The sequence below is a fragment of the Vanacampus margaritifer genome, chromosome 12 (genome assembly GCF_051991255.1).
Source record: "Vanacampus margaritifer isolate UIUO_Vmar chromosome 12, RoL_Vmar_1.0, whole genome shotgun sequence".
In the NCBI taxonomy this organism is placed as follows: Eukaryota; Metazoa; Chordata; class Actinopteri; order Syngnathiformes; family Syngnathidae; genus Vanacampus; species Vanacampus margaritifer.
In genome coordinates this window covers 19,814,443-19,840,395 of record NC_135443.1, presented here as the reverse complement: position 1 = coordinate 19,840,395, position 25,953 = coordinate 19,814,443, and the positions used below count along the sequence as shown (strand labels likewise).

The following is a 25,953-nucleotide window of genomic DNA, read 5'->3' as shown; positions in this document are numbered from 1 at the left end:
AAATAGCTATTATATTGAAAACAATGAAACCGCTGCATTGCTTTTTCCCTATAGGAAGTCATGAAAATTGAAATTCCAGAATCAAACTGTCACAATCACAAAACCTCTTTTTAGCGGTACCAAAAATATTTTAACATAGCATTTCAACAAGGAGCAATTTGCAGTGTTGATCTGTTTAGATTAGCGTGTAGCCTCTCTTAACTAATACACTCTCCTTGAGTTTCTGATCAAAATTAAGCCCTTCACTAACATTCACAAGCACAATTGACTATTCGTAGTCGATTATTAAAGTGCAAAGCATTTAAAGCTTAAACAAAATAGCTGAGCTAGCAATACTAAGCTAGCATAAGTAGTGTAAACAAGCTGATGTTAGCCATGGCTGCTTCATTGTTAGCATGACTTACAATATTTATAATGTTACTATAACACTCAAATTTATTGCATTGAAGTTTTATTTATTGAAATGTACAAAGAAGTAAAAATCAATTATAGTTGATAAACATATCTGTTGCGCTATGTTTATAGCAGAGCTAGCCACACAAGATTTACTTGTTACTAATTTTGTATTTACTACAAACATTTGCATGCACGCAATTAACTAATTTACTCCCAAAAACGTATACATACGTTCTATTTTAAATGCTACCATGGTCCCCAAAAAACGTATTTATATGGTGTTTTTATGTTTTTATGCTAGAGCATACATAAGGCTTTGATGCAGCCTCTGAACTTAAGAGAATGCTTGAAGCAATGGTAATTATTACAAAAATGGCCAGCAGGTGGCAGCAGAGTATAAGAGATCAACCAGGTCCATGTTTCAAAAAGGTTTTTATTTTTTACGAAATATACTTTTTTCCTGATGATAGAAGAGACTCTAATCTTTCTTTTGGTATGTTCCATGATCTTATAGCAATAGAACACAATATTCTGTGTGACTTGCAAAATCTATCAAAATCCAGTAAAACAGCCGGAAGGGATTGCTTCAGTGAAAATGGCTGAGAGTGAATGAGTTAAAAAGTAAATTCTCTATTTATTTATTTTTTTTTAAGTCATCAGTTTGAACCTAGCGTAGGTGTAAAAAGCAGGTAAACAAACGTATTGTTGCTTGTTGTGTTCCTGCGCGCTCTGTCAAGCATCATGTTGACATGTTAGGAATCGATGTTAACCAGGAGTTGTTTTTTTATGAGTATTTCTGTAACAAATGGAAAGATCACAAGTAAACACGCTCCCTCGCCGCGCGGCTCGGTATGTGCGCCATCAGGCGGTTTCATTTTCACAGCGAGCACACATTTTTGCCTTCTTTGCTACCCGTGCCCTCGTGCTAACACGCCGCACTGAACAAACACACACACACACAATGTGTGAGGTAAGATGAATGAGCGAATCGTGCTCCCCCTTCTACCCACGCAGGAAGGTCTCGCCGCCTCCAAGCTTATTAAACACTTTCACCATGTCAGAGGTTTGAAAATATGATTTGTTTGGGATTTGTTTGCCCCGCTGGCTGCCGATGCACGCGATTCTTTTTGTCCCAATGTCCTTGTGTGCAACTCCTCTAGGGGGCGCTTGACCTATGACTTCGCAGTCACAAATACCCGTTTCTTTACTTAGGCTTTGGTAAAGCTTGATTTAATTGAGCTTATATGCAATTAGTTAGCTAGCTATGCCTACACCATGAAAATGAATCATCCCCTTGGATTGTAAAATAAGAAAGATGCTAGACAATTTTATTTTGATTGACACCTGGAAGTTGAGTGAGGCTTGGTTTTAGTGCGTTCAGTAGACACACCCTCAGTGTCTGAGAACGGAGACAACAGCTTGATTTTTCACGACTTTAAAGCCTCATTTTATGTTATTTTATTTATTGATGCCCAACCAATCTCATCTGGGGATTATAATGTCAACGTATTAATTTAGAACACAAATCCACATAAGACACATGGTCGCATGGCCGAGTACATGTCACAGATATATTTATGCCCCTCCCCCGTAATGGCACCAATACCATTTCATGGCTTACTGAGCACATTGAACCACACTCGCTCTTTGTCAAGTCTCACGCTCTGCCCCAACACCCCCACCCCCACCGCACCCACCAACCAACCCCCTCCAATCGCTGTGTTTTCTTTCACGCGCACACGCTTTCCACACATGGGCTGACATGCGGGCCGCGCGCGTGTGCCCGTGTTACACTCCCTCACCCCCGCTGGATGTTGTTTAATTGCATTTGGGTCAGCGCTTTGCTGCTGCAACTGAAGGACATGGAATTTGTCAGTTTACCCGTTTGGCAGTCACATGTGTGCGCGCACGCACTAACTGGCCATACGGTTCATTTTACACAAGCATGTCAGACTGCACTGTCAATCACATGCTCCTCTCATCTCCTGTGTGATGACCTAGTGTGGTGATAGCAGATATGCACACTGGCCACACGCGTCCTTTCGCATATCAAATGTTAGAAATCTGGCCTTTGGTGACTAGTGGAAAATGGTACGTGGCAGACAGGACATACAATCTTCCGCAGCTGGTATTTAGGGTCATCTGCACCAGGATGAGTTCATTCATAATGTGATGTTGAAACAATGTTTTTTTGCTCACAGATGACTCTGTTTACGGTCCTCACTGGGCCTCTAGCTGCTTACTAATAGAGCTCAGCTGTCAAAACGAATCGATTAATCGACAAGTAATTGATTATCAAATTTACTAATTTGCTCCCAAAAACGTATAAATAGGTTCTCTTTTAAATGTTTTAAGTGTCCCAAAGACGTATTTATATGTTATTTTTATGCTAGAACATACAGAAGACTTTGAAAGAGGTTCTCAACTGCACAAAATTGTTGAAGCAATGGTAGTAATTACAAAAGTAGAGTAGAAGAGATCAACCAGGGCCATGTTGAAAACAAGCTGATTTCCCCACAATTTAAAGCAGATTTGTGAATAATGATAGAACTTAGCTATATATGCTAATTGCTGCAAAACAGAACCAGATACAAATATATTTTTTTCAATTAAATTTTTTAATGAAAGAAGAGACTCTAATCTTTTTTTGGTAGGTTCCATGTTTTTATAGCAATAAAAAATAATATTCTGTGGGCCTTGCAAAATCAGTCAAAATCCAGTAACACAGCCCACGTTTTCAGTGAAAATGGCTGGGAGTGAATGAGTTAAGAATCAAATTAATCACATAGAGGCTTTACAATGAATTTATCACGTTTGCAATAATCGCATTCCAATCAAATTCTAATACATGTTGGTTGGCAACAAAAATACATCATCTTAAATATCCATTTATCCATCAATTTTCAGCAGTGCTGTCCTCATTAGAAGAATAGAAACCCTAAAAGACATCCTTGGCCAAAAGGGAAGTGTAAATTTATGCCATCTAAAGTGATTTCAAAAAAATAATAGCGCAATCAATCTCTTGTCCCCACTTTAAGGGGTGAACAGGAGAGTAAGTGGGGGAGCTGTCACACAAGCTGTGAATGAAGTGTATGTTAGCGTGTTAGATTTTCTGTAATTAGTTCAAAATCAACGTATTGGCTGGACTTTAAATGTCAGTTAATTATCACATCACAGCTCAATTAAAAGATGTGTAACTGATTTTATAGAGTACACTTAATGAAAACATTGGTGTTTTCATTAAGCGTTCCTAGCAGGGTTAGTTTTAACTGTGGCTTTTGTGAGCATATCTTTTACAGACATTCACATAATACAATTTAAAGATTTAAAGAACCTTATTTGTATTTGGGGATCAAAATGAAATCATTAAAATGGAAATCTTAATCAAGGTACAAATTTGGAATTATTTGAAGCAGTATGTGGCAGGTTTTACTAACCTTTACTGAGCCATGACACGCAATTCTCTATTCGAAATCACCAGGCAATTATTTGTCAGAAAAATATGAATACTGAAATAATTGATGAACTTGTCTCGATTCACCAAAAAGAAAAAAAAACATTACTCCATGTTAAGTCTGCGCTTGTTTAATTGAATGTAAGTGTGGAATGAATGGCAACACACAGGTTTACTGTACTTTTACCATCAAGTGGAAGAGAAATTCACTTGGGAGCCTCTCATCACATTATACACCGCTGGCATAGATGTATGAACAAAAATATTTGTTAGCAACACATAATTTTGGGACAAATGAAAGGTGCCTTGAAATACATGTTTAATCGCAATAAACAACATGCAGACACAAACAAAGAAACACAAGTTTCACAATTACTCTGATTCAGTAAGTTTCTGTAATATTAGTATATTATTAAATATTAGCATGCACTATTGATGCTACTTGTTAGGCTGTCAATACCGTTTTCTATTGTGTGCTAGCGTTAAGCTAGCGGGGGGCATTGACTAAGTTTTTTGGTTGTTTTAAATACACAAAGTGTAATTCTTTTTGTTTTGAATGTTTAGTTTGACAGTAAACATCAACCAGGAGTGGAAAAAAACAGCTTGAATTCTATTTTTTAACTATTTGTTCTCTATCTGCCGAACCAGATAATTTCCCATCGTAGCCTCAATGATATTTCACGGCACGCTGCTGTGTCGGCACCCTGGTTGGGAATCGCTGGTATAGCGACAATGTACATCGTTGGCCATTAGAGGGGGTACCTTGTGGAATAATCAACTCGAGTATCCGGTGGCGCATACCTGCGATGCTGCGCAGCTGAAGCGACGTATTTATAGACGCCAACGTAGCAGCTCGCATGTCGCCTACATCACAGCTGCTTGCGGGGCACGGCCGCCCGCTGTTCCGCCGCTTGTCACATTAAAACACAAGATAAACAAACAGCATCATGGCACATTTATATCGAGGCTGGCGGCTGTCACACCATGTTTTATTAAGGCCCGAGGGAGCCATGTGACTATTAGCTAGTTTGCGGAGAGAGTGGGGATTAGAAGGGGTTCTCAGAACGTAATAAACCAGAGTGACACTCAATGGAGGGCAGAGGTGAAATCATAGAACAACATGAGTGAGATGTGCGTGTAGTTGGCAAAACACTATCATGAGCTTGGTACTTCTATGATATCGTTAGCCTAATGGCAGAATTGTCCAAACAGGAAAAGACACAGCAAATTCAAGTCGATGCCTCGATTCAACTTTTGCGATTAATCATGACCTGGATGACTGATAATCTACACCAGTGATTCCCATGGTAGTGAACATTTAATGACATATTTCCAAGAGGATAAGTAAATATTGTCAGTCATTTCATTAGCCCATCAATAAAATGGTATGTGTGCGCTACAACTTGTTTCCCTGGGGAGACAATAACCTTTGGCCTAGCCGTGTCAAAATCACAACAGCCGTGTGTCAGCTCAAGTGTCTCATTCGAGATCAGATGACTGATAGAAAGAAAGTAAAACTGCTAGAGAGGGTCTGAATGTTATTCTTGTTAAGGTTTCAGAAGGTTCTCTGTTTGTTTGTTTGTTTGTTTGTTTTTTAGGGGGGTGGGGTTAAATGTTATAAGTTATAACAAAAACAGTTTTATTAATATACTGTATATTGATCTATCTAATATTTTTTAGTATTTTATTTTTATTTATTATTTAATTTATTTCATGTTATTATCCTTCATGTGATCATTATTCAACATTTATTTTTGCTTAATTTGAGTTAGGACAACAATGCCTGATAATTAAATGTTCAAACTTAGTAGCCAAAAATGAAATTACTGTCATTTAATAATCAATTGTGTTACATTCTCCGTTTGAGAAAAAAAAACGTAAATATGATTTTAAGTTAATTGAAAATTAAAGGAGGGAAATTTATCAATTAAGAAAAACAATTGTATTACTCTGTTTTTATACTGTACACAACTTTGATTTGAGTTACAAGCATGGTCACGGAACAAATTAAATGAAAATTTGAAAAACAAATCATAAGTCAAGGTACTACTATTTACTGTAGAACTAAGTTGGCATGTTTCCCTGAACGACAGCACCTCTGCTGGTTTCATCCAAGTATTGCCAGCCCCAATTAATCAACAATCAAATCCACTCAATCAACACAATTCTTAACAATCAAATAATTTATTATTTTGCCCATCCCGACAGCTTGAGAGCTGTATGAGGAGGGGAAAAAAGGAGAATAGAGTGTGGATAATAAACGCAATGAGAGTGACTGTCTGGCCATGGGAGTTTTCCACTCGAGATAATGGCATGTGCACAGAGACTGTAGGAAAGGGATGGACGGGGGTGGGGGTGCCCAAGGCGGGGAAGCACGAGGGCCGGCGCAGCTGAGTGGTGTTGATTGGCCTGTTTGAAAACACATGAATCGCACACAGGCGGCCGGCCCAACACAGAGGCTGCGCGCACCCGGGGAAAAAGTGTCGCTCGGCGCTGCGCCGTGCCACGCAGCAGCCCCAACCACATTAGAGCAAATGAATCCATTCCACCTCCTGGTATGGCAGGGGCCTCCAGGAAGCGGGGGATGGGGGTGGGGATAAGGGAGGGAGGGTCGAGATATGAGGGACGGGAGGGGGGCTTGGCAGAGAAAAAAATGATAGAGAGGGAAATGGAAGGTGGTGGAGAAAGAGCGACGTGCTGGGCGCCTCTAATGATGTCTGAAGGCTATAGAATAGAAGAGCAAAAAGCACAAAGTGTCTGTGGGAGGCAAAAGAGTGAGCGAGAGAGAGAGAGAGAGAGAGATGTGGCCATGTCAGCAAAGGCAAGGAGAGGATGGAGAGAAGATCCCCCACTGTGTCCACAGAGCCGCATTGACACTTCTTGTTGTTAAATAAGCTCTTATTGTTCACCACCGCCCTCTACACTTCACCAGCTGAATGAACACTGGATTATTTCTGCGCGTATTGCAAAACCACAGCACTTTCATTCAAACCAGAACAGCATTTCACATTCTCACCAATTTTATAATGTGTATTTTAATGAGCGGTCCATGATATTGTACATGAACTAAAACAAAACAAAAACATAAACTATTGACAGAATTAAAAAGAATTCAACAATTTGTTGTCACAAATCAATTGAATGGCCATTTTGCTGCTCTCTCTGGTGTGCTGCCTTGGCTACTTGAGGGCAGTATAAGACAAACAGACAAATATACTACTTATTGAGACGTCTCAACCCCTCTCAGCTCATCAGCACGACGCTAATAATAGTTGTTCTTTGTAGAGGATAAGGAATATATGACTGAGTGCTTATATTTTCTATCTACTTGTGTTCAGTCCGTTGCTTATAAAGTTAAAGCACAGCAACCTGGTTGCTATTTAGCTTTAGCATTAAGCTAGCAGCCTGAAAGTATATTAAAGTAATATTAGTCATTCTTCATTCAGGATAAAGAATATATGGCTCTGAGAACTTATATTACCAATCTACTTGATAAGTACTAAGTTTAAAAGGTTGTAGCACAGAATCATTGATGCTATATAGTGTTAGCATTAAGCTAGCCTAAAAGCCTAACGCCCAATTAACACTGACTGCGGAATGGACGCTGTGCGTTTTCCGTACGGCCGCCGCAAAGAATAGAAAGCATTCGAATTTGCGTGTCAATTCACACCAGCTGCAGTGCGTATGCGGTGCGGAAGGGATGCGGCGCTGCAGAAGGTTTCCGCAAACGTTCAATTTTTTCCGGAGGCTTAACAAATTACACGAGCCGAACAGGAAGTCGAGCATCGGCATTAAGGTAGATCCGGTATATTTCAAAATAAAACTGTTTGCAAACTAATTTTTTTGGGGAGGGAAGCTAACTAACTACATAGCATGACATGAGTCGGACATTTAAGAGGAAAAAAACTAGCTCAGAATAAATTAAACATGACAAAATAACACTACTTAACCCCTGGGCGTTATTTTATTTTGAAATGGCTTGGTCAGAACCAACAAAAAGTCAAATAACGCCTAGGGGTTAAACACAAAACGTACTTACCCATGATAGAAGAGCCATGGTAGAAGTCCCAGAAATAATGTCCAAAAGCATATCGATCATGTGACAACAGGCAAGTGTGTCTATTGTTTACCAATAGGACTCTATATACACGGTTGTTATCGTGTGAACTCAACTCTCCAGCGTGAGCTCCCGTGATCTTTTGGTCTGGCGGGTGCAGATTTCCGGACACGGACAGCTAACACAACGCACGCGGTGTGAATTGCAACGGCCGTACGGAAAACGCACCGCGTCCATTCCGCAGTCCGTGTGAATTGGGCCTATGAAGCTACAGTATGTGGTTGTTTTTAATACATGCGGGATTCTTTTTGTTTTAGAGTTGAAGTCTCGAAAAACTTGTCAGTTGTGTCAAGGCACCAGTGTAGTTGGCTTTGAAATATATTTTGTGACGCCAGTCCTGGAAATTTTTTGCCACACCTCGAACGCAAGAATAGCAATAGCATGAGCGATTTTGCTGGATGCTCAGATGATTTAGGTCAGTGGTCCTCAACCCTGATCCTCAGGGACCGGTATCCAGCCTGTTTTCCATGTCTCCCACAGCCAACACAGGTGGAGATCGTTATCAGCCTTCTCCAGAGATTGCTGATTAGCTGATGATATGAATCACCTGTGTTAGAGAAATTACTTCAAACAATCAGATCAGTCATTAGTCAAGTTTATGAACTTAATGGTATTTATCAAAGCAAGAACCCTGTTGATTTGAATCAGCAAAAGCTAGCAGTTTTAACTTGCTTGCTTGCTAAGGAGCGACAACAAATCCTCAGCTTGTGTGCACATAGTGGAATGCAGGTGATTATTAACTTGTGTGCATGTGCATCTTCGGCGCTTTCACATTCGTGTGCTTTCTTTCACCCCCTACCTTCTTTACGATTTACTCAAGAAAGAGGCAGAAGTTTCCACAAATGTCGACTTTTGTTTGTGTTTTGTCACTCAGGCCTCCTCCTGCTGCTGTAGCAGCATAATTGGATGTGTAATCCTTTGTTTTGCACCTCTGCTGAGTGCAGCTGATTAAGATGTTTGGGAGACAATAAAGATGTGCGATAAAAAGACGGAAAATACTGGAAAACGAGGGTGCGCTGTCGGGTTTGCCGTTACAACAGTTAACTTGTTTGTCCCTCCCCTCCCTTACTGTGATGACATGACCGATGAGCATGTTTGTTATTGCTGAATATTTACAAAGTAAACATGCAAAGGGGAGGAGCTCACATTATGCAACATCCCGTGAGTGATGGGGTGTTTATTGATTTTGGACAATTGCACATTTTCCCCGGACAGGCTCTTCAAGCTTGCTCTTTTTCAGCATGAATAAAAGGTAAACCTGTGTGAGGAGGAGGAGTGCTGTGTTAGAAACATAACTACACAACAGAAAATAAATTGACATTGACAAAAGTGAAAAAAGTTTGATGGGAATTGCAGGATTGTAATCACCGGGTGTCTCATCCAGTATAAGCAAATAAATCCCTCCCTCAATTGTGAGTGTCAGTTCATCAGTCAACTGCTAAAGCCTTTTGATTCTCTATTGCTAACCAAAACAGCAGCACTAAAGCACATTTGTTTGTTTCTGTGATATTTTGAGTAGATGCTTCCTTAATCAAAAAAAGGTTAATATCTGTAACTGATTTCAGAGACACTGTAGTTGAGTTAACTACAAATTCAATTTGATCTCTGTTGCTAACCCCCCCTAACACACACACACACACACACACACAGAAAGGTGGTTTCATCACACCCCAAAAACCTGATATAATTCCCAGGGTTATGTTCACTTAGCCTGTCAACACTGTTCCCTGCACTAGCCTTCTTCCTCTTCTGGTGTCTTTGTATGTGTTGCGACAACTGAAGAAAGAAGAAGAGCAGTTAATCAATAGCCACAAGGTCAGGCAGGCGGCCGGTGGCGGCTCGAGCGTGCCCTGCTAGTGGGACGCAGAACTGACTGTGAGGGATTTGTAGCGCTTGTCAGGGCTTAAAGGAGCCCTCCCCTGGACTACTACTGGCTCTGGGGTGTGATATGTGAATGAAGCCCGAGCAGCCACAGAAGAGGGAGACATCTACTGGATCTCAGGTGACACTGCGAGACAGCAGAAGTAGGCCATGGGCGTAGAGTGCGAGTGGCGTTAAGTTTGGGCTTTGTGGGGTGATTTTCACAGATGGTCAGTGAAGGCAGCATTGTTATAACACATGTAGGCTGGGAGAAAAAATAGCATTCCCTCCCTTTCTTTGACCACATTCTCCTTAATGTTTAAGACGGTCTAAATGCAGTGTGGGTAATTCTACTCCGCTAAGCTCGGAGGATTAGTAACACACTCTTATTCTTTCTCCAAGTGCTCTTTTGAAGTCTTACCTTTACACACAATCAAAGTGGAGGACTGGAGCTATTATGTTTACATGCTCGTGAGGGAGAGAGCCCACATTTGCAACATTTCGGGAAGATCAACTCACCGCACAGGAACATTTTGCTGGCTGAGCATCCGCAGTTTGTCACCGCGGGGGGTCTTGAGGGAGCCTTTATCAGTACCGAGCAGCTTTCATGAACACGCACACATGCATAGTCCTGCCCATCCACCCCCGCCGCCACCTGTGGTTTCACCTTTTGTGTGGAGGAATCTGTGGTGAGATAAACACATTGGGATGGCGAGAGACAGAGGTCTCACTACCAAAACAGCACGATGCCTATTAATCCTGATTTAACCCATTTTCCAGAGCTGGTCAGAGCGAATGAGCATGCGACGAGGAGGAGGGGGCAGGGGTGTGTGTGAGGAGGTGGAGGGCGGGGGGTGGGGGAGGTTAATAGTAACGTCTTCTAGGTTTGACTCGGAGGTGTTCTTTTAAGCACGCTCAAAGTTGATGTAACTAATTGTTATGGAGACAATGTACAATATGTTTAATATATTCATTGTTGTTCTGTTGGTTATGGTGGAAAATTGTTTTGTTCAACTACTAATTATTTTCTCAAATCTGAGGGGTGTTTCCCAAGATTTCTGTCCATACATGTGACATGGTTGACTTGACAGCAACATAACCTGAAAGAATCGTCCCTCTTTTGTTATGCAGATCAACGGTCAAAGTTTGATGGCGTCCCGATAGAAGCACCAACATGAACACGCTACCATCGATGGACCGGCACATCCAGCAGACCAATGACAGGCTGCAGTGCATCAAACAGGTTTGACCTCTATTGACCTCAGTTTATTTGTTTACTCTGTGTGGGTGTGTCCATTCTGCCACCCCAACATGTGACACCTAGCCTCAGGTTGATGAATGATGAGGCTTTTGTGCCTCTCTGACCACCCTCCATCATCATCATCAGAGGTGCCCTTGGATTTGCCTAAATCTTGACTTCAGCAGCCTGACACAGTTTTGGTAGGATTGACACCCAAGTCTGAGTTCATGTGTCAGAATGTACTCTTTATTGCCAGCAAGGGTGCTGTTGCGGTTTGGGGGGGAAAGTCACTGGTGTTTGTGACGTTTCCACCAAGCTGCAGAGTTTGGTTTGGCTTGGAACAGTCTCCCTAATAACAGCGTGACATCATTACTGTGGGAAACATTGTGACCCGTCATTAAATTAAACAGAGAGATGGGACAGTGCTACTTTCAAAATATTGCCTGATCTTCTTGTTCCATTCCAGGTCTCAGAAAACCACATTAATTCCATCCTAACCCTAGAACATACATTTATGTAAAGTTGAGAGGAAACCATAGTACCTTGGGAAAACCCAAACAGAAAGACCACATAGCGATCACAGCGAGATCTATACTGGAATCCAACCGGTGACCTTCTTGCATTCGTGCTTAACCGCCCAATCACCAGCCTATCGCAAATGACTTTGGGCGACAGACGGACTACACCCTGTACTAGTCGCCAGTCGATCACAGAGCACAGATGATCATTTCCGTCGATAACCAGTGTCTACTATTAGGTGCCCAGCGAACCGCAGATTGTTCATCTGTGGTCAGTTGTCATTGTCTGAATGTACTCACATCCATGAGGAACAGTGTGTGGCAACTGTGTCCCACCCAGGGTACGAGGGGCCAGTTCCAGATCTCTTGTCAACATCTTAGCCACAAAAGCGGTCTGGGACATGTTTTTGGTAAAGGAGGAAACCAGAGTGTCTTGAGAAAACCCAAACAGAAAGACCACTTAGCTATCACAGCGGGATCCATACAGGGATCCAACTGGTGACCTTCTTGCAATTGTGCTTAACCGCCCAATCACCTTTCACCAGATAGATTTCCATCTATCCAACCACTTTTTGTGCAACTTATGCTGTTCAGAGACAAGGTAGCTGCAGCCTATCCCAAATGACTTTGGGCGACAGACTACGGACTACACTCTGTATTGGTCGCCAGCCGATCACAGAGCACATAGATAGACAATAATTTCCGTCCAACACCAGTGTCTGCTATTCGACACCCAGTGAACCGCAGATTTGTCATCTGTGGTTAGTTCTCATTGTCTGAATTTACTCACATCCCTGAGGTGCAGTGGCTGGCAACTGTGTTCCGCCCAGGGTACCAGAGACCAGATCCAGATCTCTTGTTAACACCTTGGCCAAGAAAGCGGTCTAGAAGATGTTTTTTGGAAGAAGGAAATCAGAGACCTGGAGAAAAAACACGCAAAAACACTACAAAAATTGGGCTTACACAGGGATTCATGTTGTACTGGAACCCGTGACTTTAACTGCCACGCTGCAAATGATTGATGCGTTGTTTAGTAGATGGATTCATCTAGCCATTTTCCTACTGCTTTTTCCGTTCAACCCACGCTACCTGCTCAGAAGTCATGCGAGTTAGCCCCAATACCTTCAGCGACTCCTCAGTAACCCAGCTTTCCTAAAATGGTGCTTTAATCTAGTTAAATATTGGAATACAAGTCAGAAATCTAGAAGATTGTAGTCATCTACAGCCACAATCAATTTCTACATTACAAGCTGCACTGAACTAGCTTTGCACTCAGGTAGGCAGTGAGCTGACTGATCTGTCACAAGCCTCAGAAGGAATCAGTCCATCATCTCTTTGTGTGCTGAATTTGTAGCCGCACCGCTGCACTCCCTTATCCCTACCTCCCCCCGCTCGGCCTTGTCCTCATCCAACCCGGAACGGCAACAAGAGCAGCCCCTTCCTCCCTTGCCACTGTCCTTCCCTTCACACCGGAGCCAATGTTGTCAGGCAGAGCGGCACTGGCGAGCATGTTGCGGCAAAAGGATCTGTGAGTTCGCATGCGGGCAGACGGGCCCCTGCTGCGCTAGCTCGGATTCCTCCGGTGCCGGAGGCTGATGCGCCTCCCATCAAGCGGCGCTGATGCCAGCTCATATCACTCATGTAAAACAGCCTCACTCCGTTAGAGCGTCTCCCCGTTCCCGGTCAAAGTCGCACAGCGATCACAAAGGATGAGTCACTCAAGGCCTACCTCCTCGAGGCTCATGATATCTCCGGAAGCTCGCAGAGATTTTCTCGGTGGGCGGGTGCTCCGGGTGGGCCCTTTTGTCACACACAAAAAAAGCCACCCTTTCAGGAGCCTTCACCTCTCGCCGGCCCCGAAGGACAATGCTTCTACCTTCTCGGCAGGACCTCACAAAACAAGGCGCTCGGGCTCCGCATAAGCATAATAACCGCTTTCAAGTGGGCTCAATCTCGCCGAGGCTCTGTGTCGTTTCGGAGCTATTAACCTCCTGAGCTGCGAAGAAAGGGAGCCCAATTTTTAAAACCGCTTATTGTGTCCCGCCAGCTAGAGTAGCCTTCAGACAGTGGGAAGAAAAGACTTGACTGTTTAGGGCCTCGGCGAACAAGCGAGAGAGAGAGACTGACAGACACTGAAAGAGATTAGACAACACACACCCGTCGGCGATAGTGTGCACACATGGCTGCCGGGACCAAGGTTGTTTGCTTTATGCATGGGCACAAGCCGGGCAGGAGGCTTTTGGTGCTCAGGCTCAGTTACATTCTGGAGAAAAAAGACAAGAGTGGGGAGGGAGGATTTTGGTGGAAAAGACTGGGCGCCGGTCGTGAGGGTGATGGCTGGCCGTCGCCAAGAAAGATTAACAAGAAACACTGGCATCATTGTGGCTGAGGATGTGATCTTCTTCCCACAATGCAACGGCGTGCCGAGTGGGCGTACATTGGACACAGTCAAGGTCCTCACAGGGTCGCGCAGAAACACAAGACCCCAAATCAAGAAGAGGCCGAGCGTGAGGCTGCAAACGCTTTTCGCTTCCAACTGTTTTTACAATTGGTGTGAGAAAGCAGGGAAATAACACTCGCACATCATTTCCTTTTGTTTCTGATGGTTTTGTGTGTTTGCGCAGCACTTACAGAACCCAGCCAACTTCCACTCGGCGGCCACAGAGCTGCTCGACTGGTGTGGAGATCCCCGAGCCTTCCAGCGACCTTTTGAGCAAAGCCTCATGGGATGCCTGACGGTAAGCAAACATTCATTTTGGTTTCGCTCTGGAATTCTCAGCACTTTCGAGATGACGTCAACAAGATAATTGCTTTGATGCGTACTTGCCATGAAATGTCCTCTCTGCATTTGTCTCGTGAGGCTTCTCATTGAAGATATTGCAAGTTATGCTTTGATAAAATTGCTTTTGTATTTCCATCAAAATTAAATAGGCTTTACATGATTTTATCTAGACGTTTAATGTTAGTGGTGCAATGGGGGGAAAACAGACGTTCCCAATCAAAATGTGAGCAAAAGTCAACAAATGTGCCTTTTAAACGTTTTACCAGTCATTGTATTTTCACCGTAATTTGAGATTGTTTCAGGAATTATGAGGGGAAATATACATTTTCAGCTCATCTCATCTTCGAACTTTAATGGCTTACTTAAGGATCACTAATAATTTGATTGACATCAGACATTAGATGGCAGTACGACTTATTGTGATGTTCAATAATTGTCTACTTGATAGAATCTTAAAATTGAATTTCTACACAATAACAATCCTGTTGGAAATATGTGAAGAACTCCTTCACAAGATTACTGAGGTGTCTTAGGTTGAAAAGCATTATTGACCATGTTCCGGGAGGTCGGAACGATAAGAGGTTAATTGTATATGTAATAATAAATAATAATAATCTATGTTTTACTGAGTCAAAAAAAACAACCCAATTCAGTTCCAGAAGATGTTTGGTTGTTAAATATAAAAAAATAAGATTTATTGTTTACCTCCATGCAATACCTCTCTTGATTTTAACCATGTCTATTTTACATATACATTTCCTTAGGTCCCTTTAAAATGTATTCTTACTACAGGTGTCAAAATGAGTGCATTAGTTTTGAGTTAATTGACTGTTCCTTTAACTCCACAACTTTTTTTAGCACACGATTGATTAATGACCGCCCCTTACTTTTGAAGCCTGTACTGGGGGAATTCCAATCGCAACGCAGAAGACACATCCACGACAAAATTTTGAATTTCGCAAGTTACTTCATGTTAAAGATTAAATAGCACTTAATATGAAAAGAAAAATGTACTGAGCTGTCACCAACGTCTTACAAATGCAATTATGCTATCTGGTGGCAGAAAAATTACCTCAACACAAATTAATATCACACTTGTTTTTAGAGTACAGTACATCTTTTTTATTTTTAACTCAATTTTATGAATTGAGAAATGACTGTATCAATGACTAAAAGATGCAGCCATATTTCTATTAGTTTATCATTTTTTTCAACTTTTATGTTAACAAGAGTAATAACTTAGAAAAAAATATTGTATTGTACATTTTATTGTACACTTTGAACAGATATAAAAAATTGTGATTAATCGTTTGAAGTCATGTGATTAATTACGATTAAAAAATGTAATCATCTAACACCCCTAATTCTTACTATTATTTATTAGTATTATTACATTCAATAGTCTGTTTTGTGTGTTCACACAAAGCTCAGTAACTGTGCGGTTTAACACTTGTGACCCACTGTAACACCACCACACACAATGCTACAAGCATGCTGCGGGTACCAATCAACCCACAGGTCTCCATTCACCGACCATCACTTACCGATGAGGGCGGAGGGCCAGCGCGCCGCCTGCCCATTCTCCAGCAGGTGTGTGATCAAATAAAACACACACACACACACTTGCACATTGGTTGAAATCAAAAGGCTTGGCAGAGCGCGATCAGTGAGAAACACTGGAGGAGCATTGTTCCTATCACAAGTGGTAGCATGAGCAAACAGATAAAGGCTCATTAATGTGTAAATCACAATAAAAGCCTCTTAGAGTCTGATAAAGAGCCATACAATGCAGCCAAGCACTCAGCATGGCGCCCCCGTCTATCTGCTAAATTGCTTCATTAGACTCTGAGAGCAAACAGCTCCTTATCGAGAGAATTACAGCGGGCGGCCCATGCGTTCTCCCTGGGATTTTTGTCTTCTTCGTGACGTCATTGTCTCACTTCTAAGTGTCCAAACTCGGAATATCATTACGTGTTAATGCATGCGATGTTTAGCCAATGAGATTTGCTGCAGCTAAATGAAACGGCACGCACGCACGGACTGCTTGTTGCCTCTGGCATGTGGAGGAGGTCATTCCCTGGCTGAGATTCAGCTCCGGAACCAATAAAGCATGACATGACTGCTGTTACAGATACACTGCAGCATCCTTTGTCCCTCGATAATATGTGTGTTTTTTATTGGAGTCATGTATATATAGTATAGAGTGTATAATGGCATTGCTTGTAGACATCGTTTTCATTTCTACCACCTGGTTTGCTGTAGAATGTACAGTGGATTAATCCATTCCAGAAAGTCAGATTTAAACCCAATCCTATGAAATCCAAAACAATAGTTCCTATAAGAAATAATGTAAATCCAAATAATCCGTTCCAGACATCCAACAATATTAAAGTGGAAGTAAAATCAAAAATGGTCTTTAACTCATTCACTCCCAGCCATTTTCACTAAAACAATCCCTTTTCACTCACGGCTTTTTCACTGGATTTTGACAGATTTTGCAAGAGCCACAGAATATTGTATTATATTGCTATAAAAACATGAAACCTACCGAAAGAAAGATTAAAGTCTCTTCTGTCATAAGGAAAAAAAGTATATTTCCGTTTTGCAGCAATTAGCATTAGAATAATAGCTAAGTTTCATAATTATTCACAAATCTATTTAGAATCGTGAATAATTGAGGTTTTTTCAACATGGCCCTGGTTGATTTCCTTTGCTCTGCTGCCACCTGATGGCCGTTTGTGTAATAACTACCATTTCTTCAACTGTTCTTTGCAGTTGAGAGGCTACGTCAAAGCATTTTGTATGCTCTAGCATAAAAAAAAACATTAAAAAAACGTATAAATATCTTTGGAACACTTAAAATATTTAAGATAGAATGTATTTCTACGTTTTTGGGAGCAGATGAGTTAAAATATATCTTCTAGTATGTGCTCCCAGTGGTCTAAACACGATATTTTGATTAATACAGGGAGTCCTCAAGTTACGGCGGAGTTCCGTTCCTACGCTGGCGATGTAACACGAATTTCGGATTTCCCCGTTAACGTCGATATTTTCATCAAAATACTTTGTACAGTAATTAAAAAAACACACATTTGCGCGACCTGGAAGAGCTGGAACCAATATTTTGTGTTTCCGCACAGACATTCAATGCTGACGGACGGCAGAACGGAGCTATAAACAGACCAAAGTACAAGAATTATATGGGTATATATATTTAAAATTACAATAAAGTTAAAAATAAAATAAAAAAATACACGGAAATGTGACGTGCCGGATGAACCTGCTCAATGGATGTACGGTGCTGAGGTACACAACACAACTTTAAATAACTTTAAAATGGCGTGATTACTTAGGGAAATTAATGAAAAAGAAGGTGCTATGGACAAGGCAGGGGCGCCGTAAAGTCGAAATGACATAGGTTGCGTACGACGTTACTCAAGGACAGCCTGTATTGAGTTAGTTGCATAAGAATTAAGCAGATTCATCCACCCATTTTCATCCATCTCAGGCCACAGTCAATCAGTCTGCTGTCAACTGGAATTGACGTCAAAGTGACCTCGGGCTCGCAATGCAAACGTCATGACATTTACCTGTTTTCTTCGTGTGGTCACATGATTTTCGCAATGCAAGCCCGAAGGACAACATAAAATAATTCACTTTATTCGGCCCTTTAAGGCTTATTTAGCCTTCAAACTGTTTTGAGCTTGTTTATTGAGTGTGACTGTTAAATCACCCACCTTGTGAGCCAAGAAAGTGTGGCAAAGCTGTTATTATACGGCACGCTTATTTTGATGGTCTGAACCGGGCGAAGGTGCAAAAACCGGGACATATTAGATGGGGGGGGGATCATTTGAAAATTTAGGGATTACGAAAACTGAGGTTTCATTGTAATTGTTTTATCCTCATACATAGGAAAAAAAGGATTAGCAATACTATAGAACTTCTTTCATGATTGTGAATATTTACTTTTTTTATTCTTGTATTAGAACAACCTGGCACGCTGGCTGACCTTATATCAAAGTGTGTTTGGAGGTCAGAAAAAGCAAAGCAGAGATGTCATGTGTTACTCAGATAAAAGCAAAGGCATTTCCAGTTGAAAAGATGTACCCTCCTGAGTCTCTTAGAGTTTATTAGCATCACTCAACGCCACTTATATTCAGGCCTGACATTCTGCTGCTATGTGCCTCCTTATGAACCATGGATGACTTGTTTAAAATAATAAGACTTTTTTTTTTTATTCTGTAACTGTAAATATAAATAAGGTTTCACTCTCACAATTGAGAGCTTATGAACAACTCTGTAGTTTACTTGAATCATAGAAAATAACAAATTTAAAAAATTTATTTTTCTTGTTTGATTATAGGTGGTGAGTCGTGTGGCGGCCCAGCAAGGCTTTGATCTGGACTTGGGCTATCGGTTGCTGGCTGTGTGTGCAGCCAACAGGGACAAATTCACACCCAAATCTGCCGGTAAGACCCCTAACCAAACCTGATAAGTGGACCAAAACTACAAACAGAATGTTGTCTGAAATGGCACTACATGCAGTATTAAATTGGTTGAAACTCATTGGTAATTGTGAACCTTTGAATTAAAGTAATCCTAATCCCTGTCAGCCATTTTATATTAAACTGCCTGAATGGGCAGCCATTTACTATTTCAGTTTTCCTAAGTATAAAATCATACAATATTTTGTTGGAAAGGAATCACACAATTTTCAAATTTATTTTATTTGGGCAAACCTTAAATAATGTCCAAACCCCTTTTAAATTGATATACATGCTGGTCCTACAGTTTTTACATTGAATCATTTTAGTTTTTTAGTAATGCTAGAAAGCTAGCTAGATCGTAGTTAGCTAGCTATATAGATAATACGATAGCAAGATACTTAGGTAGATAGAGCAAGCTATTGATTCATTTTAGTTTTTTAGTAAAGATAAATAGCTAGATAGATAGATAGTTAGCAAGTTAGCAGTATAGATAGCAATATTGATAGTGATAGCTAATCACAGAAAAAACAGGCCGTGATGTAAAAAAAAAAATCCCCTTTAGCGATTCTTTTTTTCCCCAATTACGTGATTGATGTTTTTCTTATTGTGTAAAAGCTTGCTAAATTATTTCAAAAAAGACTTGCATATTTAAACTGTGTTGGGCCAATTGTTGTTTTTCATGAGTAGTTAGATAAATAGATACATAGACGGACTAACTAACGGTAAATAAATGGATAAACTGAATATGTTGGTCTACAGTTATTCCAGTTAGCCATTTTCTACAAATCACGTATAAAGTATGTTGCCTGCATGATGAAACTATGGGGAATTGTTGTTGTGAAGGTCATTGTTTTTACATATAATTAGATGTCCGATGTTCAATTAGTGTGAACAAGTTTACACCAACTTGCTCCTTATATTTGCTAAAAGTCATTTTTCAGCTGCGGCGGCGGGAAGCGACTTAAGTGGGCGGCCAGACGTCAGTGCACCATATCGATCGTCTTGTTTCTCTCAGTCTGGGATAATGTAATTGTTGTGCAGGCATAGCTCGGGCTGGTTGTCTGACGGCCAGAGACTCGTCCTCGGGTCTCATGCGATCTAATAGAAGTGAGCGCAATGTTTTCAGGAAGGATGGCCCATTAATGCACGGCGGGTAAATGGCAAACTGGAGTCTAATTACCCTGGGTGGGGATGACGCAGGCTCACATGTGACTCAAGGCACATCTTACTCACTGAATATCTTTCCTCCATTACAAACACGTCTGAGGGAGCAGACTGGCCGACGCACAGTGCAACTACACTGCACAAAAATCACAAACCTTCTGACTTTTACTGCTCTGCGTGCCCTATGATCACATTTTTTACGTGCAGGCTCGGCACAAACCGCCGGCTCGCCTGCGTGGCGACACAGGGATGCAAATGTGACATCCGAGAGGAGGCGAAACATTCTGGTGTTGCTCTGAGTGGGGCCCCTGAGGGGAAAGAAGAAAGAGCAGCCAAACTCTTAAGAGATCAATCACGCTGTCGCTTTCTCGCAGAGCATCACTTTAACAAGGAAGTTGATAACACGATTAATACAGTATGAACGATGATGTGGCTATAAAAACCTATCAAGGCTCTAAAGTACAGTGGTACCTCAATTTACAAGTTTAATTCTATACAAGACCAAACATGTAGACTTCATTTTCTCTAAAATCAAAAAAAAAAATTCGCCACTGAAATGAGTGGAGGTGCCCTTAATCTGTACCAGGCCACCCAATATGCCAGCATTTTTTTTTTTTGGGGTGGGGGGGGGGGGGTAAAATCACCATATTGCATAATATACATATTTAAACATACAACATAGAATATTATGACCATATTTTGATTGTCAAAAAAAAAAAGAGGACACTCGGTTGGTTCACCTTTTGTGTTTAATCTGTTCCTAATATTGTGGTCGGTGAATTAATGAGCCATGAGACAATGGAAAAGATTATTCTTCAAGAGCAATAACTGTTTTTCCCCATCTCCCACCAGCATGAATATACAAATAAAAAGTACATAAATACACCCACGCATCACCACCAGTCAAGTGGAGTGCAGAGACTCCACACTGCTGATGGTCTGGTGGTCTGCAGGATTAGCTCATTGTTCTAATCCATAATCCCATGAACAGATTTTCAGTATCTGTCGCTAGGTCAGATTGCATTAGCGCTATTAACAAGTAGCTTTAATGTTAGCACGCACATATCATTTTATTTCAAGCTTCACGGGAATTTGTTGTAATTTCTCGATGGTAAGTAATTGAAAATAAAAATAAAACTAACATTAAGAGTTTATGGCATCTTTCTAAAATCTTAAATCAAGTGAAGTAGTCGGTGTAGTGAAGTGGTCGGTGCTCCGCTGTTGAACAAACACCCGTGACCCCGACAGACTTAGCAGAAAAGTTTAGGCAACAAATCAGATTAGCTTCATAATCTGTCAAGGGTTTTACTGTTGCCTTGCGCGGCATCGTAGCAGCCCTCCAAAGGGCACCGATGATGATGAAGCTAATTAGCAAGGCCGTGTTCTATCCCATTGTGGTGGTTATATACACTGAAAAAAATCTCTTCTTAACAGCCTGCTTCATAATGACTGGTTAATAGTATGGTGGACCAGCCAGGACGTCTCTTGTGCTAGCACTAGCATTGATGCTAACGATACTATGGGTGCACTGATATTACTTTTTCAGACCAAGTTGAAGTACATGTGAGTACCGAGTACCAATGCTTGATAATGCCATAACATTTTCTAATTGTAATGAAAATGTGTTCTACTTTAATCAAATGTTGTCATTAATTTATCAGTGTTGTATACTCAAATGATTTTTGTTATTCTTCAGCCTTGGTGGTAGCATGTGCTATACTGACTGCTTTTACTTTTCTTATTTTTCCTTTTGGTGAGCTATCTTGTATTTATTTCAGCGTATTTGTAGTTTTGGACATGAATTGACATGCTGAGGATTAACAGCAGCTGTTCTTGGAATGATAGCAACGTTTAATGTTTAAGTCCGACGCAGGCTGCGGCTTGTCAGTTGCTCAAAGATCCTCTAGAAGTTCACAAGACGTGCCGCTGATCGCATCTCACAGAGACCGCCAGTCGCTCTGTTGGGCTGCGTGGTGCGCCATTAACCGGGCCAGCGAGGTAAACAAGCACTCAAGCTGTGTCAACAGTGACCGATAACTTCCAGGGTGCGGCTGAGGAAAACGTTTTCACACGCACACACAGCGAAGTGGTCCACCCGTGCCGTCGCTGCCATAATTCAGCAGGAAGTGGGTGTTAAGACGATGAACAGATCACCCTTACTTGTCTTTTAGGTATCATACTGTACAAGTCAAGTCGAATTGAATATCAAAATAGCACAAATTAAATCAGCGCTTTTGACTTTGCACAGTACATTCACAGTACAAACTGACAAGCAACTGTATGCTTAAAGTGACTTACACTGGCCTTTATGTTTTTTTCTTTTGGCTTCATTTAAATACTCATATCTAATTTCTTGTTAATTTTAAGGTATGGCTACCAAATACTTTTTTTGTTTGTCTCGAATTGCTACATGTGCCTCCCAGTTTTCATAGCTGTAGGTCAAATGTAGTGGGACAGGACTTGTTAGATCCCTATAGGTGGCGCTACACATACATTTTTGTTTGTACTCATATACGACTTTAACATAACACATTTTCCGCCAGGCGCGATGTGTATTTAGTGAGTTTCCGTTCATGTTCCTCAAAAATTTGATTCTATAAAGGTACACTGTGTAAACTTAATAATTTGTTCGTTTTTTATTATTATTATTCATAGCGACCAAACAGGCTTTATTAAAGATCGTCACTCTACTAATAATATTAGGAGACTCTTTAACCTTATTAGCATGTCCCAGCGGCATGATAAAAAGGCAGTTATTATATCATTGGATGCAGAAAAAGCTTTCGACAAAGTTAACTGGTCCTTCCTCTTTGCTGTTTTAAATAAATTTGGCTTTGGGAAATCATTTATCCACTGGGTATCAGTATTATATGATTCTCCCAAAGCTACAGTTACTACTAATGGGATTATATCTCAGAGCTTTACTTTACAGAGAGGCACAAGACAGGGATGCCCACTATCCCCTTTATTATTTGCAATATTTATTGAGCCACTTGCATTAGCCATACGCCAGGAAAGAAGGATTCAAGGAATTCACTCTGGGGTAACAGAACATAAAATTAATCTATATGCCGATGACATCTTACTTTATTTAGAAAAGCCGGCTACTTCGCTAGGGGAAGTATTTAATTTAATAACTAAATTCTCACAGTTATCAGATTATTCTATTAACTGGACAAAATCAACACTTCTACCTATTACAGAAAATTCATGGAACCCTGCAAGCCAGGACCCACACTACTCATTTCCTATAGGTAATTTAAAATACTTAGGCATAAAAATCTCACCTAAATTAACTGATTTAATTCATTTAAACTTTTCTCCACTTCTGGATAACATTTATAGTGACTTGGAGCGCTGGAATAATCTTCCTATTTCTCTAATAGGACGAATAGCCACCATTAAAATGAAAGTTTTACCTAAAATAAACTATTTTTTCTCAATGATTCCATTTAAACCTACGGCTAAATGGTTCCAGTTGTTGGACTCAGCCGTAACAAAATTTTACTGGAATAAAAAAAAAGCAAAGATTAGTCTATCTACTCTTCAGAAAAGCAAATCCAAAGGTGGTCTAGAGGCACCAAATTTTATGTACTACTATATAGCTAACCAGCTACAATATATCGTTCTATGGGCACAACCCAACAGAGACACTAACTGTTGGTTGGAACTAGAACAGAAGGATTGTAATAACCTCAGACTTCGAGATTTACTCTTTATTACAACATCAATTAAGCGCCATAATTGTTTTAAAAACCCAATGATTTCCGCCACCGTGACTGCCTGGTGGAAGGCACTAGAATTGACAAAAGCCCAAGTGGAGCCCTGTGGACTTTCTCCCCTATGGCATAACCCCGACTTTCAACTTAACAACCAACCGTTTCATTTAGCTGTGTGGGAGCAGAAAGGAATTACACATCTCCACCATCTCTTCTCAGATAATATGTTTATATCATATACATCCTTGCTCCAAAAATACAATATAGAAAACGGAAATTTTTTACATTATCTACAAGTTAAAAATATGATAAAGAAAAAAATTCCAACACTTCGGGGTACGCTCCAACCGCCTGTTTTAGCTAAAGATATTAACAAGCTTTCTCCGACAACAACAAAAAAACTTTCAAAAATATATAAGTTACTTTCATATACTGATAAAATGTCTTTACCCATCTCGAAATGGGAGACAGACTTGTCTATAGCACCGGAACCTGACTTTTGGATTCAAGTTTGTGAAAACGCATTTAAAATGACAAAACACACAAATTTACAACTTATCCAATATAAAATTATTCACAGAACATACATTACTCAATATATGATGAAGAAAATGGGACTCTCAGACTCCGACATTTGTCTCCAATGCTTACAAAACACTACAGACACTTATGTTCATGCTTTATGGTTATGTACTCCGGTTATGTATTTCTGGACTAAAGTCTTAGAAAAACTTTCCGCTATTTTGGACTGTAGGATACCTTTATCTCCAAACTTGTGTTTGCTAGGTGACCTAACAACAACTGACTTACCACATAAACAATTTCAATCTACACTTGTAGCCCTTACTATCGCTAAAAAAACAATTCTTGTTAACTGGAAAAATAAACAAACTCTGAATATCGACCAATGGTCTAACCTCCTCATAAATCACATTTTAATGGAAAAAATATCTGCCTCAAATAAAAACCAAATATCAAAATTTATAGAAACATGGTCTACGTATATAGAATATTTTAACCTAATTCCGGTTACTTAATTCTGTCTGTTAGCGAGAGCCACTACATCGTGATAACTTACATTGATGTTTCTGCATCTGGCAATTTATTATTATATTATATTATTAGTATGGGATTTTTTTTTAATGGGCTTTAGGTGAACTGATGAATACACACACGCTCGCACGCACGCACACACACACACACACACACACGCACGCACATACACATACTCACCCACATACAAAAAAAGGGTATATATATATATATATATATATATATATGTATATATATATATATATATGTATTTAAAAAAATAAAAATAAAAAAAACATTTATTACATTTTTTTAATTGATTTGTTGGATTTTTAAAAAAAAAAAAAAAAAGGAGAGCAATGATGATGTCAAATCGAATGAACAATACTGAGCTCTCCTGTGAAAAAATAAAAATAAAATAATAATAATAATTTGTTCGTTAAAAAAAAACAATTAATCTGAATAATATGCTCACAAAAAAAGTGCACATCAATGTAGATTTTTTTATATAATCGTTGGTCTAGTAATCGCTAATTATTACATAGGTTGCGTTACACCCTAGAGGAGGCTGACATGTTTTGCCACTGTCTTTCTGCTACGGATACCCGAAGGAGAAGAACTTCACAAACGTAGTAATTGGTGGTAGGCTTGCGGAGTGCGGTCTCTCTGAGGAACCGGCCTTGAACTTAGGTCATTGGATTCTATTAGTTCACCACGAGATGCCACCAAATTCTACACCTTTAACAGATAACACTTTTTTTTTAATGAAATAATAATAATAATAGGAATAATAATTATAATAATAATAGGGACCTCACAAAAAAACAACAACAAAAAACATTTATTTAAGCACAAACGGGGTTATAAAACATCCAACATTGGATCTCACATTATTTTGTTGACAGTTTTTAACTAAAATTAAATAAAAAATTATGACTTTATCGTCATTTACACAACTCGGGATTTTTACACCTGGGAATTAAGATTTGGGTGAATCAAAACTATAATATATAAAATATTGATACTCTGTTACACAGATACTCCAGCCTTTCCCATGTATCAAGTTTGACATTTTTTGGTTCTTTGTTCTCGATCATTGTCTAAAGTCGTCATTGGTCGCCGAATGGGCTGATTTAACCAGACTATTTGGACAATTTCCAACCACTGGCCTGGCCTGCATATGC

The 25,953-nt window shown here is 40.2% G+C and overlaps 1 protein-coding gene across 6 annotated transcripts in view; it reads left to right on the top strand.

Moving 5' to 3' along the window:
- Positions 1-25,953, top strand: part of zmiz1a (zinc finger, MIZ-type containing 1a) — a 151,372-nt gene that overhangs the window by 102,896 nt on the left and 22,523 nt on the right. For all 6 annotated transcript variants that reach the window (XM_077581228.1, XM_077581230.1, XM_077581225.1 and 3 more), the window contains 3 exons: positions 10,959-11,070; positions 14,210-14,323; positions 18,731-18,836. In XM_077581228.1, the coding sequence (XP_077437354.1) occupies positions 11,002-11,070; positions 14,210-14,323; positions 18,731-18,836 (289 nt within the window). In that variant the 5' untranslated portion in view covers positions 10,959-11,001. The remainder of the gene's footprint in view (positions 1-10,958; positions 11,071-14,209; positions 14,324-18,730; positions 18,837-25,953) is intronic.